The following is a 21,963-nucleotide window of genomic DNA, read 5'->3' on the forward strand; positions in this document are numbered from 1 at the left end:
CAAACAGGTCCTGGGTGACGGGTCAGACTAAGAGCAGTTCAGAAGCCCCTTTGGAAAGTACTACAACAAGGACCGTGACGTCGCCCGGTATGGTGCAGCCGGGGCCCCACCCTGGAGCCAGGCCTGGGGTTGGGGCTCGAAAGCGAGCGCCTGGTGGCCGGGCCGATGCCCACGGGGCCCGGCCGGGCACAGCCCGAAGGAGCGACATGGGCCCGTCCTTCGGTGGACCCACCACCTGCCGAGGGAACCATAGGGGCCGGGTGCATTGTGGATTGGGTGGCAGTCGAGATCAGGGGGCTCAATGACCTGATCCCTGGACACAGACTGTAGCTCTTGGGACATGGAATGTCACTTCGCTGGGGGGGAAGGAGCCGGAGCTTGTGAGGGAGGTTGAGAGATACCGTCTAGATATAGTCGGGCTCACCTCCACACACAGCTTGGGCTCTGGAACCCAACCCCTCGAGAGGGGCTGGACTCTCCACTTTTCTGGCGCTGCCTGCGGTGAGAGGCGGCTGGCTGGTGTGGGCTTGCTCATAGCCCCTCAGCTCAGCCGCCATGTGTTGGAGTTCACCCCGGTGAATGAGAGGGTCACGTCCCTGCGCCTTCGGGTCAGGGACAGGTGCCTCACTGTTGTCTCGGCCTACGGGCCGAACAGCAGTGCAGAGTACCCGGCCTTCTTGGAGTCCTTGGGAGGGGTGCTGGATGGTGCTCCGACTGGGGACTCCATTGTTCTCTGGGTGACTTCAATGCCCACGTGGGCAACGACAGTGAGACCTGGAGGGGGATGATGGGGAGGAACGGCCTCCCCGATCTGAACCCGAGTGGTGTTCGGTTACTGGACTTCTGTGCTCATCACAGTTTGTCCATAACAAACACCATGTTCGAACACAGGGAGGTCCAGAAGTGCACTTGGCACCAGGACACCCTAGGCCGGAGGTCGATGATTGACTTTGTTGTCGTGTCATCAGACCTCCGACCACATGTTTTGGACACTCGGGTGAAGAGAGGGGCAGAGCTGTCAACTGATCACCACCTGGTGGTGAGTCGGATCCGCTGGCAAAGGAGGAAACCGGACTGACTCGGCAGGCCCAAACGTGTTGTGAGGGTCTGTTGGGAACGTCTGGCAGAACCCGATGTCAGCGTGGTCTTTAACTCTCACCTCTCGAGGGTTCATGGGAGTTCGCCCAACCAGTCCACATGTGTTTTGTGGATTTGGAGAATGCGTTCGACCGTGTCCCTCGTGATATCCTGTGGGGGGTGCTTCGGGAGTATGGGGTCCGGGGCCCTTTGCTAAGGGCAGTCCGGTCCTTGTACGACCTAAGCAGGAGCCTGGTTCGCATTGCCGGTAATAAGTTGGACCTGTTCCGGGTGCATGTTGGACTCCGGCAGGGCTGCCCTTTGTCACCGGTTCTGTTCATAATTTTTATGGACAGAATTTCTAGGCACAGCCAGGGGCCAGAGGGGGTCCGGTTTGGAGACCACAGGATTTTGTCTCTGCTTTTTGCAGATGACGTTGTCCTGTTGGCCTCATCGAACCTGGACCTTCAGCGTGCCCTGGGGCGGTTTGCAGCCGAGTGAAGCGAGCGGGATGAGGATCAGCACCTCCAAATCCGAGGCCATGGTTCTGGACCAGATAAATGTGGTCTGCCCTCTCCGGGTCGGTGGAGAGTCTTTGCCCCAAGTGGAGGAGTTTAAGTATCTTGGGGTCTGGTTCACAGTGAAGGAAGGATGGAGCGTCAGATTGACAGATGGATCGGTGCAGCGTCTGCAGTGATGCAGTCGCTGTACCGGTCGGTTGTGGTTCAGAAGGAGCTGAGCCGAGAGGAGAAGCTCTGGATTTACCGGTCAGTCTACGTTCCTACCCTCACCTATGGTCATGAGCTTTGAGTCATGACCGAAAGGACAAGATCCCGGATACAAGCGGTCCAAATGAGTTTCCTCCGCAGGGTGGCTGGGCGCACCCTTAGGGATAGGGGGAGGAGCTCATTCACGAGGGAGGAGCTCGGAGTAGAGCCGCTGCTCCTCCGTGTCGAGAGGGGCCAGCTGGGGTGGCTCGGGCATCTGTTTCGGATCCTCCTGGACGCCTCCCTGGGGAGGTGTTCCGGGCATGTCCCACCGGGAGGAGACCTCGGGGAAGACCCAGGACACGCTGGAGAGACTATGTCTGTGGGCTGGACTGGGAATGCCTCGGGGTCCCCCCGGAAGAGCTGGAGGAGGAGTCTGAGGAGAGGGAAGTCTGGGCGTCCCTGATTAGACCCGGCCCTGGATAAAGCGGAGGATAATGAATGTATGAATGAATGAATGAATGGTGTTCGTATGTCTGACGTGAAGTAATTTTCGTAAAGGTAAAATTGTAGGGGGCGCTATAGCGCCAAATTTCAAATTTTTCTGATGAATGGGTGTAGGCCTGGGAGATAGACGTCTGAGTTAAATTTGAGCCAAATCGGTGTTCGTATGTCTGAACTGAAGCAATTTTGATAAAAAAAATTTAAAAATTTTTGTAGGGGGCGCTGTAGTGCGAAATTTCAGTTTCTTTTGACAAATAGGTGTAGACATGGGAGACAGATGTCTGAGTCAAATTTGAGCCAAATCGGTGTTCGTATGTCCGAACTGATGTCATTTTTGTAAATGTACATTTGTAGGGGGCGCTATAGTGCAAAATTTCAATTTCTTTCAATAAATGGCTGTAGGCCTGGGAGATAGACGTCTGAGTCAAATTTAAACCAAATTGGTGATTGTATGAGCAAACTGAAGCAAGATTTGTAAAGGCAAATTTCTGAAAAAACTTAGCAAAATTTGCGACCTCCTTGCACAAAAATGGTAAAACTGATTCCAAGAATTTGGCTAACTTTTGATGCCCCACTTCTCTAGATACTGTACACCAATTTTTAGCTCATTTGGCCAAACGGCCAAGGAGGAGATAGTTAAAATACGACGTCAGTGAAAACGTTGACTCAGCATTTTGGAAATTTCAATCCAATATGGCCGACTTATGGTTGGTTTAGGGGCGTGGCCACAATAATATTTTTTGTTTGTCTCCTCATGATGAATCTGTGTGCCGATTTTCGTGGCTCTACGACAAACTTTACGTTGGACATGCTCCCATTGACGTAATGCATTTCCACTTTTCAAGGGGGCGCTGCAGCAACATTTCTTTACCAACATCTACGAAACCTATATGTGAATTGAATTTTGCACATTTCTGAATTTTGGGCAAACTTTGGTGAGTTTTCGTAAATGTTAAGGGGGTCAAAATTGAACTCAAAGTGCAGGAGAAAATTTTTTTAAAAATTAAAGCTGCAAGCAGCGTTGGGCGGGACCTCACACCAGGCGATTCGCCCCCCGCGTGATCCGCCTCCCCCGCGATCCGCCTCCCATGACCGTCCACACCTCAGCTCCACTCACACCTGTCCGTCCCCATACCAGTTCCCATCCTTTAGTGTCCGTCCTCCTTACATCTGTACAGAACACCAGTGACCCTCTGCTGAAACCACCATCACCTTTAAATGAGACTTTTATTTTGGAAACCCTACTGTGTGTATGTGCATTTGTTTTGTATGTGAGAGAAAGAATCAGTTTGAAAAATGAATTGAAATTGTATGAATAAGTGAGTAAAAAAGTGATGATTTCTCACATTTAAGGCTTTTATTTTGGAAAAACCCTATTGTGTGAGGATGTGTGTCTGTGAGAAAGAGTACTTTTGAATGAAGAAACATTGTACAAACAGTTGAGTGTTTGGTCATAAAAATGAAAAGAAGTTATGTAATAGAAATTTTGTATTATTTTTAATAGGGGTTTTATTTTGAAAAAAATTACTCCGTGTACTTTGTAATGTGTGCAAAACGTCCAATATTCACAATATAATGCAGCAAAACCTGTTTTAAAATGTGAGGGGGGGGTTTGCCTTGCCTGGGGCTTGAACCCATACTTGTTGCACAACAGACCAGGGCACTAACCACTGGTTTGTTATGACACACACTCCAGAATGCACTGGTACGCCTTATATAGGGACTTTGTCATTGTTAAAAGTGAAACTAAACATACTCTTCAAAAAATCGCCATTATTCCATAACCGTAGGTCATATCTGAAAAATTCTTTCATTTTTGGATTTTGCAGACTTGTGGGAATTTAATGAGGCATAACTTTTGTGTCAAAAGTCTGACATGAATAAGCAGTAATTGCAGAAACGTAGGGTAACTTTCAAAGGCAGATTGCCAACTTCCTGTTGGAGTTAGCTCATGAGTGTCAGTGTAGGATTTGTCGGCTCAATCAGACCAACATTTTGGCATTTGTTTCATGTTTCTGTGACATTCCTACTGGCCGCTAGGGCAGATTTTGTGTGTTTTTTAGTACATAGGTGGTGCTACAGAGTCCATTTTGGCACGCAAGGGGTTAATTTTGATATTGAATCAAAGTGTTCACCAGCCATGACATACATGGCACATTTGGTGAGTTTTGGAGCATGTTAAGGGGGTCAAAATCCAGATGATAGTGGCAGAGTGAGAATAATATAAAAACGAACCAAAAACAATAGGGCCTCTCACTGTGTGAGAGGGCCTTACCTTTCGGCTCGGTCCCTAATAATAAGAATCTGAGCAAGAACAATATAGCCGTTTCCGTGGCAACCACGTATTTGGCCTTATTTGAAAGCTCTCGAGCTCCCCCACATGTCTGTGGGGTCAGAGGTCACGTGTCGTGCACGTACACACACATGACTGACCCCGACTGGGCGTGTCCCATTGACTCCCATTCATTCAGAGCAGGTGTAAATATTTGGTTTGTGCACATGTCATGTACATGTTCTTAAATGTGTGGTTTGTGCACATGTCATGTACATGTTCTTAAATGTGTGGTTTGTGCACATGTCATGTACATGTTCTTAAATGTGTGGTTTGTGCACATGTCATGTACATGTTCTTAAATCTGTGGTTTGTTCACATGTCATGTACATGTTCTTAAATATGTGGTTTGTGCACATGTCATGTACATGTTCTTAAATGTGTGGTTTGTGCACATGTCATGTACATGTTCTTAAAGGTGCGGTTTGTGCACATGTCATGTACATGTTCTTAAATGTGGGGTTTGTGCACATGTCATGTACATGTTCTTAAATATGTGGTTTGTGCACATGTCATGTACATGTTCTTAAATGTGTGGTTTGTGCACATGTCATGTACATGTTCTTAAATCTGTGGTTTGTGCACATGTCATGTACATGTTCTTAAATGTGTGGTTTGTGCACATGTCATGTACATGTTCTTAAATCTGTGGTTTGTTCACATGTCATGTACATGTTCTTAAATATGTGGTTTGTGCACATGTCATGTACATGTTCTTAAATGTGTGGTTTGTGCACATGTCATGTACATGTTCTTAAAGGTGCGGTTTGTGCACATGTCATGTACATGTTCTTAAATGTGGGGTTTGTGCACATGTCATGTACATGTTCTTAAATCTGTGGTTTGTGCACATGTCAGTACATGTTCTTAAATGTGTGATTTGTGCACATGTCATGTACATGTTCTTAAATCTGTGGTTTGTGCACATGTCATGTACATGTTCTTAAATGTGGGGTTTGTGCACATGTCATGTACATGTTCTTAAATCTGTGGTTTGTGCACATGTCATGTACATGTTCTTAAATGTGTGGTTTGTGCACATGTCATGTACATGTTCTTAGATGTGCGGTTTTTGCACGTCATGTACATGTTCTTAAATCTGTGGTTTGTGCACATGTCAGTACATGTTCTTAAAGGTGCGGTTTGTGCACATGTCATGTACATGTTCTTAAAGGTGCGGTTTGTGCACATGTTATGTACATGTTCTTAAAGGTGCGGTTTGTGCACATGTCATGTACATGTTCTTAAATCTGTGGTTTGTGCACATGTCAGTACATGTTCTTAAAGGTGCGGTTTGTGCACATGTCATGTACATGTTCTTAAAGGTGCGGTTTGTGCACATGTTATGTACATGTTCTTAAAGGTGCGGTTTGTGCACATGTCATGTACATGTTCTTAAATCTGTGGTTTGTGCACATGTCATGTACATGTTCTTAAATCTGTGGTTTGTGCACATGTCATGTACATGTTCTTAAATCTGTGGTTTGTGCACGTCAGTACATGTTCTTAAATGTGTGGTGTGTGCACATGTCATGTACATGTTCTTAAATGTGGGGTTTGTGCACATGTCATGTACATGTTCTAAAATGTGTGGTTTGTGCACATGTCATGTACATGTTCTTAAATCTGTGGTTTGTGCACATGTCATGTACATGTTCTTAAATCTGTGGTTTGTGCACATGTCATGTACATGTTCTTAAATGTGTGGTTTTTGCACATGTCATGTACATGTTCTTAAATCTGTGGTTTGTGTACATGTCATGTACATGTTCTTGAATCTGTGGTGTGTGCACATGTCATGTACATGTTCTTAAATCTGTGGTTTGTGCACATGTCATGTACATGTTCTTAAATGTGGGGTTTGTGCACATGTCATGTACATGCTCTTAAATCTGTGGTTTGTGCACATGTCATGTACATGTTCTTAAATGTGGAGTTTGTGCACATGTCATGTACATGTTCTTAAATGTGGGGTTTGTGCACATGTCATGTACATGCTCTTAAATCTGTGGTTTGTGCACATGTCATGTACATGTTCTTAAATGTGGAGTTTGTGCACATGTCATGTACATGTTCTTAAATGTGTGGTTTGTGCACATGTCATGTACATGTTCTTAAATGTGTGGTTTGTGCACATGTCATGTACATGTTCTTAAATGTGGGGTTTGTGCACATGTCATGTACATGCTCTTAAATCTGTGGTTTGTGCACATGTCATGTACATGTTCTTAAATGTGGAGTTTGTGCACATGTCATGTACATGTTCTTAAAGGTGCGGTTTGTGCACATGTCATGTACATGTTCTTAAATATGTGGTTTGTGCACGTCATGTACATGTTCTTAAATGTGTGGTTTGTGCACATGTCATGTACATGTTCTTAAAGGTGCGGTTTGTGCACATGTCATGTACATGTTCTTAAATCTGTGGTTTGTGCACATGTCATGTACATCTTCTTAAATGTGTCAGTGCTGTGAATGTGAATCTGTGTGAGAGTGGAGACAGTGGAGAAAGGCGACCGCGTCACTGGTGATTTCATCCCCATGCGCCCACTGCAGACTCAATAGGCCCTGCCCCGGCTTTACTCAGCTCTGGCCTAAAGAAGGGCCCAAAAAAAGAGAAAAACAACAGCAACTGCAGCAACAACAGCAGCAACAAATACAGCAACAACAGCAAAAGCAACAAAAGCAAAAAGACCCACAGCTTGTCAAAAGAAGGGAAAACAACTGCAACAGCAACTGCAGCAAAAACTGCAACAGCAACAAAAGCAAAAAGACCCACAGCATGTCTAAAAAAAGGAAAAACAACAACAGCAACTGCAGCAACAGCAACAACAGCAGCAACAACAGCAACAACTGCAAATGCAACAACAAATACAGCAACAATGGCAACAAGAGCAACAACAACTACAACAGCAACAACAACAGCAGCAACTGCAACAACAAATACAGCAACAACAACAGCAACAGCAGCAACTGCAACAGCAACAAATACAGCAACAACAACATTGTATAAAATACAAAAAAACACTAAACAAGGAATAAAATGACAGAAAATACATTTATGTCACAGTTTAGGAAGTACTCAGTAGTACACAGTAGTATTCTATCTAGTACCTTGTGTGTTACACTGTGGGTACTCGTTAGTACTCAGTAGTACACAGTAGTATTCTATCTAGTACCTTGTGTGTTACACTGTGGGTACTCGTTAGTACTCAGTAGTACACAGTAGTGTTCTATCTAGTACCTTGTGTGTTACACTGTGGGTACTCGTTAGTACTCAGTAGTACACAGTAGTATTCTATCTAGTACCTTGTGTGTTACACTGTGGGTACTCGTTAGTACTCAGTAGTACACAGTAGTATTCTATCTAGTACCTTGTGTGTTACACTGTGGGTACTCATTAGTACTCAGTAGTACACAGTAGTATTCTATCTAGTACCTTGTGTGTTACACTGTGGGTACTTGTTAGTACTCAGTAGTACACAGTAGTATTCTATCTAGTACCTTGTGTGTTACACTGTGGGTACTTGTTAGTACTCAGTAGTACACAGTAGTATTCTATCTAGTACCTTGTGTGTTACACTGTGGGTACTCATTAGTACTCAGCAGTACTCTGTAGTACCAGTTGTAGTACCAGTTGTAGTACCAGTTGTAGTACCGGTCATAGTACCGGTCGTAGTACCTCGTGCGCTGCACCGTCGTCCGTCGTCATCCAGCTGGTACCCGTCAGCGCAGAAACATCGGCGTTTTTCTCCCGATCCATCGCAGAAATGTTCGCAGTGTCCGTTCAAATAAAGACACTTCAACGAGTCCTCGAACGCTGTGGGAAAAGGGGCGTGGTCTAGTGTCATGTGACTGCTGTGTATGTGTCATGTGCCTTCCTGTTTGTTCCGTACCGGTCTGACAGTGTCGTCCTTCAAATCCTTTGGCGCACCGACATTCGTACGTGTTTCCAACGTAAATGCAGGTTCCATTGTTCCGACAGGGGCTGACCAAGCAGGGGTCGCGACCTGACCAGGAAACAAACATGATTAGATTACGAAAAAAAAAAAAAAGATCAAACGTAAACCTGTTTGTTATGTTCCATCTGTACGACAAATATTCACACAGAGTCGAAAAGGATGTAAAAGTTATGAACTGAAGGAGCACGACGCAACAGTTAAAGAACGGAACTAGATTAGAGTGACGTTGCAACCGCGTAAAAACTATGAAATAGTCGCAACAAGACAATGATGGAAAAGTCGCAACAAGATAAACACGGTAAAAGTTCCATCGACACAAAATCAACTGGAAAAATTGGTGACGAGACAATGACGGAAATGTCCGAACCGAACAAAGACGAGACAGAAATCACAATCAGACACAAACATTGGAAAAGTCGCAATCTGAAAAATAGATTAAAGTCACAGGATGAAAATGAGAGAAAACTCGCAATGACGGAACGATGCTACGAATTTTGGAAACGCATCAAGTATATGAAAAATTATACAAATGTTGCAACAAGGTGAAAAGTAAACAAGAGTCCAATGAGGTAATGATGTAAAAGTTGCAACAACACGAAAACGACACAAAAGTCGCAATCAGACACAAATGTTGGAAAAGTCGCAATCTGAAAAATAGATTAAAGTCACAGGATGAAAATGAGGGAAAACATGTAATGATGGAATGATGCTACAATTTTCACGACAAGTTAATGATGTAAACTTATCAAATATACGAAAAATTATACAAATGTTGCAACAAGGTGAAAAGTAAACAAGAGTCCGACGAGATAATGATGTAAAAGTGCCAACAACACAAAAATGACACAAAAGTTTTAATCAGACAAAAACTTTGTAAAAATGATGAAGTAAAAGTTTCAGAGAAAACATGACTAAACGATGTGAAAGTCGCATAAAGCTGTCGTCACCTGAAAACTGCGAACGTTTTTACTTTTATTTCATTGGTTTATAGCCCTTTAGTTGTTTTCGCAGTCCTTCCTCCACGCTGCGTCCTGATTGGTCAGTGGTTGGGTGGGTGTGTGTGCTAGCGGGCTAATGTTAGCTCAAAGTGGTGATTGGTCGGTGGGTGGGTGTGTGTGCTAGCGGGCTAATGTTAGCTCATAGTGTAGACTGTTGCTCACGTTGGTAGGTCTCCCAGAACTGCCTCTGTAAACGACACAAACACAGAACAGTTAGTGGGTGGGGCTAGCTGCAGGTGTGTGTGTGGGCGGAGTCTGAGCGTACTCGTACCGTGTGGGCGTCGTCCTCGAACACCTCCCGTGCCTCCTCGTAGTCACAGATCTCCTCCACACATTCCCGTTCCAGGTTTCCCTGTTTCAGCTCCTCCAGGAAACCACTGTTAGCACGACGCCAACGAGCGAGGACTGAAGAGGACTCCTGTTTATGGACGAAGACTGGAACAGGCCAGGACAACGACAAGGGGGTCACACCGGACCACCAGACCAGGACACAGCCAAGGGGGTCACACCGGACCACCAGATCAGGACACAGTCAAAGGGGTCACACCAGACCACCAGACCAGGACATAGCCAAGGGGGTCACAACGGACCACCAGACCAGGACCAGACCTGGAGTAGACCTGGACCAGACCACCAGTCCTGGACCAGACCTGGACCAGGTGGTTGCACGTGTGATAACCCCCTGTAGTGTTGTGTGTGATTTGGTTTGTTTTTGTGATTATCTGCTTTATTTTCTGTGTTTTTCATCAGATTCTTCTTCGTTCTGTTTAGTTTTGTTCAGTTCTCGTTAATTTGTCATAAATGTTCGTATTTGTTCCGATGCTTTTATTCCACTTCTTTATCCTATCCATGTAAACCAGTCCAACAGTCTGAGACCAGGAAGAACCCAAGAAAAAGAACAGAAAAAAAAACTCTGCAGCGCTAAGCTAACAGCGCTAAGCTAATAGCGCTAAGCTAACAATGTTAAGCTAACAGCGCTAAGCTAATAGCGCTAAGCTAACAATGTTAAGCTAACAGCACTAAGCTAACAGTGCTAAGCTAACAGTGTTAAGCTAACAGCGCTAAGCTAACACTGCTATGCTAATAGTGCTATGATAACACTAAATAGATCCAACAGGATTATTTCTACAGATAAAACTCACTGAATGACACAAAGAAGAATCGAAATAAACGACCATTCTGAAGAGATAAGGGTTAGGGTCAGGGGTTAGGGGTCAGGGTTGTGCTATCGATGCTAACAGGGTCAGGGTTGTGCTATCGATGCTAACAGGGTTAGGGTCAGGGTTGTGCTATCGATGCTAACAGGGTTAGGGTCAGGGTTGTGCTATCGATGCTAACAGGGTTAGGGTTGTGCTATCGATGCTAACAGGGTTAGGGTTGTGCTATCGATGCTAACAGGGTTAGGGTTACAGGTTCAAGTCCAAGTCAGTGGAGTTAAATGGACTGGTCTGTGGCGTCAGTGCTAACGTTCAGGTGTCTTCTGGGACGCTGCAGATGTTTGCGGTCGCCCTTTGACCTTTGGTCCCTGTCGTGTCTTTGTTTGGTTCTAACATTGGGTTAGGGTCAGGGGTTAGGGTCAGGGGTTAGTGAACAGACCTGCGGCGTTGGCGGTGGCCGACAGCAGAACCAGGACCAGGCAGCTCCTCATGTCCACAGAGTCAGGATCCCAAACATCCAAAACCCCAAAGGACTCCGGCTTTTAGGATCCTTCAGGCCCCGCCCACCTGACCTCTGACCCCAGTCCTGTGCTTTATCGGTCAGGCCCTGCCCACCTGACCTCCGACCCCGGCCCTATGCTTTATCAGTCAGTCAGCAGGGCCGTGACCAGCAGGTTTCTGAACCCTGACCTCCAGGAAGACCACCGAAGCCACCGAAACAGGCATCACATGACGTCCACGACCTTTAAAACACTTTATTGAAAGTTGAACAGAGACTTTAGATTCAACAGCAGACATTCAACAGCAGAGGACACGTCTGTGTGACCCAAATACGATCAAGTCCAGACTAAGGACCAAAACAAGCACAGGTTTGGGTTTGGGATGGAGACGGTGACAGGGTTAGGGTTAGGACCAGAGCCTTTATCGGACATTGAACACATGATCATCAATGAACCTGAACCTGGACTAGGACCTGGACATGAACCCGAACCCACAACCAAAACCACTCATCAAAGAAAAACCATCAAACCTACAATGACGTCAGAACCGTCACCACGATGTCGGTTCTGTTCACCCCAGCAGGAACAGGGTCTTCATATTGGGTTCTATCGGACCTCCCGACTCTGTGGTTGTTGGGTTTGTCTGATTTTTTGGGGTTTTGTGGGACCTCCCTCTCTGGGTTCGTTGGGTTTTGTGGGACCTCCTTGTCTGGGTTTGTTGGGTTTTGTGGGACCCCCTTGTCTGGGTTTGTTGGGTTTTGTGGGACCTCCTTGTCTGGGTTTGTTGGGTTTTGTGGGACCCCCTTGTCTGGGTTTGTTGGGTGTTGTGGGACCTCCTTGTCTGGGTTTGTTGGGTTTTGTGGGACCCCCTTGTCTGGGTTTGTTGGGTTTTGTGGGACCTCCTGGTCTGGGTTCGTTGGGTTTTGTGGGACCTCCTGGTCTGGGTTCGTTGGGTTTTGTGGGACCTCCTGGTCTGGGTTCGTTGGGTTTTGTGGGACCTCCTGGTCTGGGTTCGTTGGCTTTTGTGGGACCTCCTGGTCTGGGTTCGTTGGCTTTTGTGGGACCTCCTGGTCTGGGTTTGTTGGGTTTTGTGGGACCTCCTTGTCGGGGTTCGTTGGGTTTTGTGGGACCTCCTGGTCTGGGTTTGTTGGGTTTTGCGGGACCTCCTTGTCTGGGTTTTGCGGGACCTCCTTGTCTCAGTTGGTTGGGTTTTGTGGGACCTCCTTGTCTGGGTTTTGCGGGACCTCCTTGTCTCAGTTGGTTGGATTTTGTGGGACCTCCTTGTCTGGGTTTGTTGGGTTTTGTGGGACCTCCTTGTCTGGGTTTTGTGGGACCTCCTGGGTCCTGTTGGTCAGCTGGTCTCCTGTCGTGGTTCGGTTGTGGATCCAGTCCAGGTAGTTGGAGACCCGGGTGTAGATTCCGTAGTGGCCCGGGCGGGCGCAGCCTTTGCCCCAGCTGACGATGCCCAACAGGAAGGTGGTGTTCTTGTACTTGGTGACCAGTGGACCACCGCTGTCCCCTTTACACGAGTCCTCGCGCCCTTCGATGTATCCGGCGCAGAACATGTTGGCGGTGATGCGGACGCCGCTCCACTCCACGCAGTCCTGCGTGCGAACGTTGGGCACCAGCAGGCGGCGCAGCAGGTGGGAGGTGGGCCCGTTCTCCGTCCGCCGGCCCCACCCGCTCACCGTGTGTTTGTTGACCGCCCACAGGTCGCGCTCGGCCAGCGCCCGCGTCGGCAGGCAGGCGGGGACGGCGTACGGCGTGTAGGCGATGGGCGTGGCCAGACGCAGGAGGGCGATGTCGTTGTCGGCCGTGGCCGTGACGTAGTCCTCGTGCATGAGGATCTGGGACACCTGGACCAGCTGCTCCGTCCCCTCAGCCACATCTGTGTCATGTTCACCTGCAAGACAAAGCCCAGGGTTCAGGGTCCTGGGTCAGTTATAGTCCTGGTCCTGCTCCTGTGGTGGACTCCGGTGTCCTGGGTCAGTTATAGTCCTGGTCCTGTGGTGGACTCCGGCATCCTGGGTCAGTTATAGTCCTGGTCCTGGTCCTGTGGTGGACTCCGGTGTCCTGGGTCAGTTATAGTCCTGGTCCTGTGGTGGACTCCGGCATCCTGGGTCAGTTATAGTCCTGGTCCTGGTCCTGTGGTGGACTCCGGTGTCCTGGGTCAGTTATAGTCCTGGTCCTGGTCCTCTGGTGGACACCGGTGTCCGGGGTCAGTTATAGTCCTGGTCCTGGTCCTCTGGTGGACACCGGTGTCCTGGGTCAGTTATAGTCCTGGTCCTGGTCCTCTGGTGGACACCGGTGTCCTGGGTCAGTTATAGTCCTGGTCCTGGTTCTCTGGTGGACACTGGTGTCCTGGGTCAGTTATAGTCCTGGTCCTGGTCCTCTGGTGGACACTGGTGTCCTGGGTCAGTTATGGTCCTGGTCCTCTGGTGGACACTGGTGTCCTGGGTCAGTTATAGTCCTTTTCCTGGTCCTCTGGTGGACACCGGTGTCCTGGGTCAGTTATAGTCCTGGTCCTCTGGTGGACACTGGTGTCCTGGGTCAGTTATAGTCCTGGTCCTGGTCCTGGTCCTCTGGTGGACACCGGTGTCCTGGGTCAGTTATAGTCATGGTCCTGGTCCTCTGGTGGACACCGGTGTCCTGGGTCAGTTATAGTCATGGTCCTGGTCCTCTGGTGGACACCGGTGTCCTGGGTCCATTATAGTCCTGGTCCTCTGGTGGACACCGGTGTCCTGGGTCCATTATAGTCCTGGTCCTCTGGTGGACACCGGTGTCCTGGGTCAGTTATAGTCCTGGTCCTGGTTCTCTGGTGGACACTGGTGTCCTGGGTCAGTTATGGTCCTGGTCCTCTGGTGGACACTGGTGTCCTGGGTCAATTATAGTCCTGGTCCTGGTCCTCTGGTGTGAACAGATGGTGGGATTCGAACCTGCGACCACCTGCAGGAACTGGACGTCCATGTTCTCCAGACAGTGGGAGGCTGTTAGAACCCACCAGGGTCTGAAGAGAACGCCTCCACAGAACCCTTTACCTTTGTAGAGCAGCAGCACCTGGAACAGAGAGAGAGAGAGGGAGACCACTGACTGCACAGGGAACAGGAACCACAGGGAACCGCACTGAACTATACAGAACCGCATGGAACTGCACAGAACCAGACAGAACCGCAGGGAACCAGACGGAAATGGACAGAACCGGATGGAACCGACCCAACACCGTGGCTCAGAACCACCAAACACCACTTGTACAACTTCAGATTGAAGAACCATCTGTAATGGTTCCACCACAGAAACCAAAGTGGAAATGGACCAGAACTTCCACCAGAACCGGTCCATGTTCCAGAGGTCTTTTAGGTCTGTGGTGGATCTGACTGGGGGTTCACTGTCTCAGTTTGTCTGGTTTGGTCTGGTTCTGTTGCACCTGGTTGTGTCTGGGTCTGGTTCTGTTGGACCTGGTTTTGTCTGGGTCTGGTTCTGTTGGACCTGGTTGTGTCAGTCGGTCTGGTTCTGTTGGACCTGGTTGTGTCTGGGTCTGGTTCTGTTGGACCTGGTTGTGTCAGTCGGTCTGGTTCTGTTGGACCTGGTTGTGTCTGGGTCTGGTTCTGTTGGACCTGGTTGTGTCAGTGGATCTGGTTCTGTTGGACCTGGTTGTGTCTGGGTCTGGTTCTGTTGGACCTGGTTGTGTCAGTCGGTCTGGTTCATCGGGTTTTGATCTGACTGTGGGTTCAGGATCATCCTGGACCTCCTGGACCTGGGACTCACCTGCCAGGGACATTCACCTTTAGGACACACTGACCCCCCCACGATCCGAGCCCGGGGGTCCAGTGAGTCCTGGTGTTCCACCGGGAGGACCGGAACCATCCCACATGCGATGGACTCTGAAAACCAGCAGACTGAACATGAACCCAGAGGAAGACCCACCAGAGACCACCCAAAACCTCCGACATTCAACAGGACACACCCACCTGCTGCCACACAGCTCCGCCCATCAGCGCTCAGGAAGTACCCGTCTGCACACGAGCAGTTTACGCTTTGGGTTTCCTCGTCTTCATCGCAGAAATGTTCGCAGCCTCCGTTTTCCAGGTAGCAGGTTTTAGCGACAGCGTCGTCATCTAGAAAGAAAAGAAAGAATGTTGAAAAAGAACGATTCAACTGGTTCTAAAGAAATCAACTTCAGCATCTGGGTTTAGTCCGATTTTACTCTGGTTTGATCGTCTTTAACTCTGGTTTGATCATCTTTAACTCTTTGATCATCTTTAACTCTGGTTTGATTGTCTTTGACTCTGGTTTGATCGTCTTTAACACTTTGATCATCTTTAACTTTGGTTTGATCGTCTTTAACTCTAGTTTGATCGTCTTTAACTCTGGTTTGATCGTCTTTGACTGGTTTGATCGTCTTTAACTCTTTGATCATCTTTAACTCTAGTTTGATCGTCTTTAACTCTGGTTTGATCGTCTTTGACTCTGGTTTGATCGTCTTTGACTGGTTTGATCGTCTTTAACTCTTTGATCATCTTTAACTTTGGTTTGATCGTCTTTAACTCTAGTTTGATCGTCTTTAACTCTGGTTTGATCGTCTTTGACTGGTTTGATCGTCTTTAACTCTTTGATCATCTTTAACTTTGGTTTGATCGTCTTTAACTCTAGTTTGATCGTCTTTACTCTGGTTTGATCGTCTTTGACTGGTTTGATCGTCTTTAACTCTTTGATCATCTTTAACTCTAGTTTGATCGTCTTTAACTCTAGTTTGATCGTCTTTGACTCTGGTTTGATCGTCTTTGACTCTGGTTTGATCATCTTTGACTCTGGTTTGATCGTCTTTAACTCTTTGATCATCTTTAACTTTGGTTTGATCATCTTTGACTCTAGTTTGATCGTCTTTGACTCTGGTTTGATCGTCTTTGACTCTGGTTTGATCGTCTTTAACTCTGGTTTGATCGTCTTTAACTCTGGTTTGATAGTCTTTGACTCTTTGATCATCTTTAACTTTGGTTTGATCGTCTTTAACTCTAGTTTGATCGTCTTTAACTCTGGTTTGATCGTCTTTGACTGGTTTGATCGTCTTTAACTCTTTGATCATCTTTAACTCTAGTTTGATCGTCTTTAACTCTAGTTTGATCGTCTTTGACTCTGGTTTGATCGTCTTTGACTCTGGTTTGATCGTCTTTGACTCTTTGATTATCTTTAACTTTGGTTTGATCATCTTTAACTCTAGTTTGATCGTCTTTGACTCTGGTTTGATCGTCTTTGACTGGTTTGATCGTCTTTAACTCTTTGATCATCTTTAACTCTAGTTTGATCGTCTTTAACTCTGGTTTGATCGTCTTTGACTCTGGTTTGATCGTCTTTGACTCTGGTTTGATCGTCTTTGACTGGTTTGATCGTCTTTAACTCTTTGATTATCTTTAACTTTGGTTTGATCATCTTTAACTCTAGTTTGATCGTCTTTGACTCTGGTTTGATCGTCTTTGACTCTGGTTTGATCATCTTTGACTCTAGTTTGATCGTCTTCGACTCTGGTTTGATCGTCTTTAACTCTGGTTTGATCGTCTTTGACTCTGGTTTGATCGTCTTTAACTCTGGTTTGATCGTCTTTCACTCTAGTTTGATCGTCTTTGACTCTGGTTTGATCATCTTTAACTCTAGTTTGATCATCTTTGACTCTGGTTTGATCATCTTTGACTCCAGTCTGAATGTCTTTGACTCTGGTTTGATCGTCTTTAACTCTGGTTTGATCGTCTTTAACTCTAGTTTGATCATCTTTGACTCTGGTTTGATCATCTTTGACTCCAGTCTGAATGTCTTTGACTCTTTGATCGTCTTTGACTCTGGTTTGATCATGTTTAACTCCGGTTTGATCATCTTTAACTCCGGTTTGATTGTCTTTGACTCTTGTTTGATCGTCTTTAACTCTGGTTTGATCGTCTTTAACTCTTATATCGTCTTTAACTCTAGTTTGATCGTCTTTAACTCTAGTTTGATCGTCTTTAACTCTAGTTTGATCGTCTTTAACTCTTATATCGTCTTTAACTCTAGTTTGATCGTCTTTAACTCTGGTTTGATCGTCTTTAACTCTTATATCGTCTTTAACTCTAGTTTGATCGTCTTTAACTCTAGTTTGATCATCTTTAACTCTAGTTTGATCGTCTTTAACTCTTATATCGTCTTTAACTCTAGTTTGATCGTCTTTAACTCTGGTTTGATCGTCTTTAACTCTTATATCATCTTTAACTCTAGTTTGATCGTCTTTAACTCTAGTTTGATCATCTTTGACTCTTTGATCATCTTTAACTTTTCTTTGATCATCTTAAACTCTGGTTTGATCATCTTTAACTCTAGTTTGATCGTCTTTAACTCTAGTTTGGTCGTCTTTAACTCTAGTTTGATCGTCTTTAACTCTTATATCATCTTTAACTCTAGTTTGATCGTCTTTAACTCTGGTTTGATCGTCTTTAACTCTTATATCGTCTTTAACTCTAGTTTGATCGTTTTTAACTCTAGTTTGATCGTCTTTAACTCTAGTTTGATCGTCTTTAACTCTTATATCGTCTTTAACTCTAGTTTGATCGTCTTTAACTCTGGTTTGATCGTCTTTAACTCTTATATCGTCTTTAACTCTAGTTTGATCGTCTTTAACTCTAGTTTGATCATCTTTGACTCTTTGATCATCTTTAACTTTGGTTTGATCATCTTAAACTCTGGTTTGATCATCTTTAACTCTAGTTTGATCGTCTTTGACTCTGGTTTGATCATCTTTAACTCTAGTTTGATCATCTTTGACTCTGATTTGATCATCTTTGACTCCAGTCTGAATGTCTTTGACTCTTTGATCGTCTTTGACTCTGGTTTGATCATGTTTAACTCCGGTTTGATCATCTTTAACTCCGGTTTGATTGTCTTTGACTCTTGTTTGATCGTCTTTAACTCTGGTTTGATCGTCTTTAACTCTTATATTGTCTTTAACTCTGGTTTGATCGTCTTTAACTTCAGTTTAATCGTCTTTAACTCTTTGGTCATCTTTAACTCCGGTTTGATCGTCTTTAACTCTGGTTTGATCATCTTTGACTCTGGTTTGATCGTCTTGGACTCTTTGATCATCTTTAACTCCAGTTTGATCATCTTTAACTCTTTGATCGTCTTTGACTCTTTGATCATCTTTAACTCCGGTTTAATCATCTTTAACTCTTTGATAGTCTTTGACTCCAGTTTGATCATCTTTAACTCTTTGATCGTCTTTAACTCCAGTTTGATCATCTTTAACTCTTTGATCGTCTTTGACTCTTTGATCATCTTTAACTCCAGTTTAATCATCTTTAACTCTTTGATTGTCTTTGACTCCAGTTTGATCATCTTTAACTCTGTGATCGTCTTTGACTCTTTGACCATCTTTAACTCCGGTTTAATCATCTTTAACTCTTTGATCATCTTTGACTCCAGTTTGATCACCTTTAACTCTTTAATAATCTTTACTCTTTGATCATCTTTGACTCCAGTTTGATCACCTTTAACTCTTTAATCATCTTTACTCTTTGATCATCTTTGACTCCAGTTTGATCACCTTTAACTCTTTAATCATCTTTAACTCTTTGATCATCTTTAACTCTTTGATCATCTTTAACTCTTTGATCATCTTTAACTCCAGTTTGATCATCTTTAACTTTTTAATCGTCTTTAACTCCAGTTTCTTTCACACCTGTGGGGGGGGCAACTCAACCAACTCACCTTTGAGAACACTTACTTCCACATAGATGGGTCCAGGTCCAGGATTTGGATTCCCAGAGTGGACCTTCCTAACCTCTGCACCACCGTGCCACCATTGAACCTTACCTACCTGTCCTTACCTAGTTCACAGTTGAAGCGGTCCTTACCTAGTTCACAGTTGAAGCGGTCCTTACCTAGTTCACAGTTGAAGCGGTCCTTACCTAGTTCACAGTTGAAGCGGTCCTTACCTGGTTCACAGCTGAAGCGGTCCTTACCTACTTCACGGTTGAAGCAGTCCTTACCTAGTTCACAGTTGAAGCAGGCCTTTCCTAGTTCACAGTTGAAGCGCTTCTTACCCACTTCACAGTTGAAGCAGTCCTTACCTAGTTCACAATTGAAGCAGTCCTTACCTACTTCAAGTTGAAGCGGTCCTTACCTACTTCACAGTTGAAGTGGTCCTTACCTAGTTCACAGTTGAAGCGGTCCTTACCTAGTTCACAGTTGAAGCGGTCCTTACCTAGTTCACAGTTGAAACGGTCCTTACCTACTTCACAGTTGAAGCGGTCCTTACCTGGTTCACAGCTGAAGCGGTCCTTACCTAGTTCACAGTTGAAGCAGGCCTTTCCTAGTTCACAGTTGAAGCGCTTCTTACCCACTTCACAGTTGAAGCGGTCCTTACCTAGTTCACAATTGAAGCAGTCCTTACCTACTTCAAGTTGAAGCAGTCCTTACCTACTTCACAGTTGAAGCGGTCCTTACCTAGTTCACAGTTGAAGCGGTCCTTACCTAGTTCACAGTTGAAGTGGTCCTTACCTAGTTCACAGTTAAACCAGTCCTTACCTACTTCACAGTTGAAGCGGTCCTTACCTAGTTCACAGTTGAAGCGGTCCTTACCTGGTTCACAGTTGAAGTGGTCCTTACCTACTTCACGGTTGAAGCGGTCCTTACCTAGTTCACAGTTGAAGCAGTCCTTACCTAGTTCACAGTTGAAGCCCTTCTTAACCACTTCACAGTTGAAGCGGTCCTTACCTAGTTCACAGTTGAAGCGGTCCTTACCTAGTTCACAGTTGAAGTGCTTCTTACCCACTTCACAGTTGAAGCGGTCCTTACCTAGTTCACAGTTGACGCAGTCCTTACCTACTTCACAGTTGAAGCGGTCCTTACCTAGTTCACAGTTGACGTGGTCCTTACCTACTTCAAGTTGAAGCGGTCCTTACCTACTTCACAGTTGAAGCGGTCCTTACCTAGTTCACAGTTAAACCAGTCCTTAACAACTTCACAGTTGAAGCGGTTCTTTTCTAGTTCACAGTTGAAGCGGTCCTTACCTAGTTCACAGTTGAAGCAGTCCTTACCTACTTCACAGCTGAAGCGGTCCTTACCTAGTTCACAGTCAAACCAGTCCTTACCTACTTCACAGTTGAAGCGGTCCTTACCTAGTTCATAGTTGAAGCGGTCCTTACCTAGTTCACAGTTGAAGCGGTCCTTACCTGGTTCACAGTTGAAGCGGTCCTTACCTAGTTCACAGTTGAAGCGGTCCTTACCCAGTTCACAGTTGAAGCGGTCCTTACCTAGTTCACAGTTGAAGCGGTCCTTACCTAGTTCACAGTTGAAGCGGTCCTTACTTAGTTCACAGTTAAACCAGTCCTTACCTACTTCACAGTTGAAGCGGTCCTTACCTAGTTCACAGTTAAACCAGTCCTTACCTACTTCACAGTTGAAGCGGTCCTTACCTGGTTTACAGTTGAAGTGGTCCTTACCTACTTCACGGTTGAAGCAGTCCTTACCTAGTTCACAGTTGAAGCAGTCCTTTCCTAGTTCACAGTTGAAGCGCTTCTTACCCACTTCACAGTTGAAGCGGGTACTTACCGGAGTTCACATTGAAGCAGTCCTTACCCTCACTTCACAGTTGAAGCGGTCCTTACCTACTTCACTAGTTGAAGCGGTCCTTACCTAGTTCACAGTTGAAGCGTCCTTACCTACTTCACAGTTGAAGCGGTCCTACCTAGTTCACAGTTGAAGCGGTCCTTACCTGGTTCACAGTTGAAGCGGTCCTTACCTACTTCACGGTTGAAGCGGTCCTTACCTAGTTCACAGTTGAAGCAGTCCTTACCTAGTTCACAGTTGAAGCGCTTCTTACCCACTTCACAGTTGAAGCGGTCCTTACCTAGTTCACAGTTGACACGGTCCTTACCTACTTCAAGTTGAAGCGGTCCTTACCTACTTCACAGTTGAAGCGGTCCTTACCTGGTTCACAGTTGAAGCGGTCCTTACCTACTTCACGGTTGAAGCGGTCCTTACCTAGTTCACAGTTGAAGCAGTCCTTACCTAGTTCACAGTTGAAGCGCTTCTTACCCACTTCACAGTTGAAGCGGTCCTTACCTAGTTCACAGTTGATGCAGTCCTTACCTACTTCACAGTTGAAGCGGTCCTTACCTAGTTCACAGTTGACACGGTCCTTACCTACTTCAAGTTGAAGCGGTCCTTACCTACTTCACAGTTGAAGCGGTCCTTACCTGGTTCACAGTTGAAGTGGTCCTTACCTACTTCACGGTTGAAGCGGTCCTTACGGTTCACAGTTGAAGTGGTCCTTACCTACTTCACGGTTGAAGCGGTCCTTACCTGGTTCACAGTTGAAGCGGTCCTTACCTACTTCACGGTTGAAGCGGTCCTTACCTAGTTCACAGTTAAACCGTCCCTTTCCTACTTCACAGTTGAAGTGGTCCTTTTCTAGTTCACCAGTTGAAGCGGTCCTTACCTAGTTCACAGTTAACCAGTCCTTACCTACTTCACAGTTGAAGCGGTCCTTACCTACTTCACAGTTGAAGCGGTCCTTACCTAGTTCACAGTTGAAGCGGTCCTTACCTATTCACAGTTGAGCGGTCCCACCTAGTTCACAGTTGAAGCGGTCCTTACCTAGTTCACAGTTGAAGCGGTTCCTTACTAGTTCACAGTTGAAGCGGTCCTTACCTAGTTTCACAGTTGAAGTGGTCCTTACCTAGTTCACAGTTGAAGCAGTCCCTAC

At 45.9% G+C, this 21,963-nt stretch overlaps 1 protein-coding gene across 1 annotated transcript in view; it reads right to left on the reverse strand.

Annotated features, from left to right (window-relative positions):
- LOC115416656 (uncharacterized) overlaps positions 1-21,963 on the reverse strand; it is a 56,251-nt gene that overhangs the window by 30,605 nt on the left and 3,683 nt on the right. Inside the window, exons 3-12 of the mRNA XM_030130502.1 lie at positions 15,206-15,352; positions 15,003-15,118; positions 14,174-14,294; positions 12,515-13,140; positions 11,772-12,427; positions 11,177-11,220; positions 9,852-10,015; positions 9,743-9,767; positions 8,517-8,630; positions 8,303-8,440 (exon numbers count right to left, since the gene is read on the reverse strand). Coding sequence (XP_029986362.1) covers positions 8,303-8,440; positions 8,517-8,630; positions 9,743-9,767; positions 9,852-10,015; positions 11,177-11,220; positions 11,772-12,427; positions 12,515-13,140; positions 14,174-14,294; positions 15,003-15,118; positions 15,206-15,352 — 2,151 coding nt within the window. The remainder of the gene's footprint in view (positions 1-8,302; positions 8,441-8,516; positions 8,631-9,742; positions 9,768-9,851; positions 10,016-11,176; positions 11,221-11,771; positions 12,428-12,514; positions 13,141-14,173; positions 14,295-15,002; positions 15,119-15,205; positions 15,353-21,963) is intronic.

This window comes from Sphaeramia orbicularis, unplaced genomic scaffold (assembly GCF_902148855.1).
Source record: "Sphaeramia orbicularis unplaced genomic scaffold, fSphaOr1.1, whole genome shotgun sequence".
NCBI lineage: Eukaryota > Metazoa > Chordata > Actinopteri > Kurtiformes > Apogonidae > Sphaeramia > Sphaeramia orbicularis.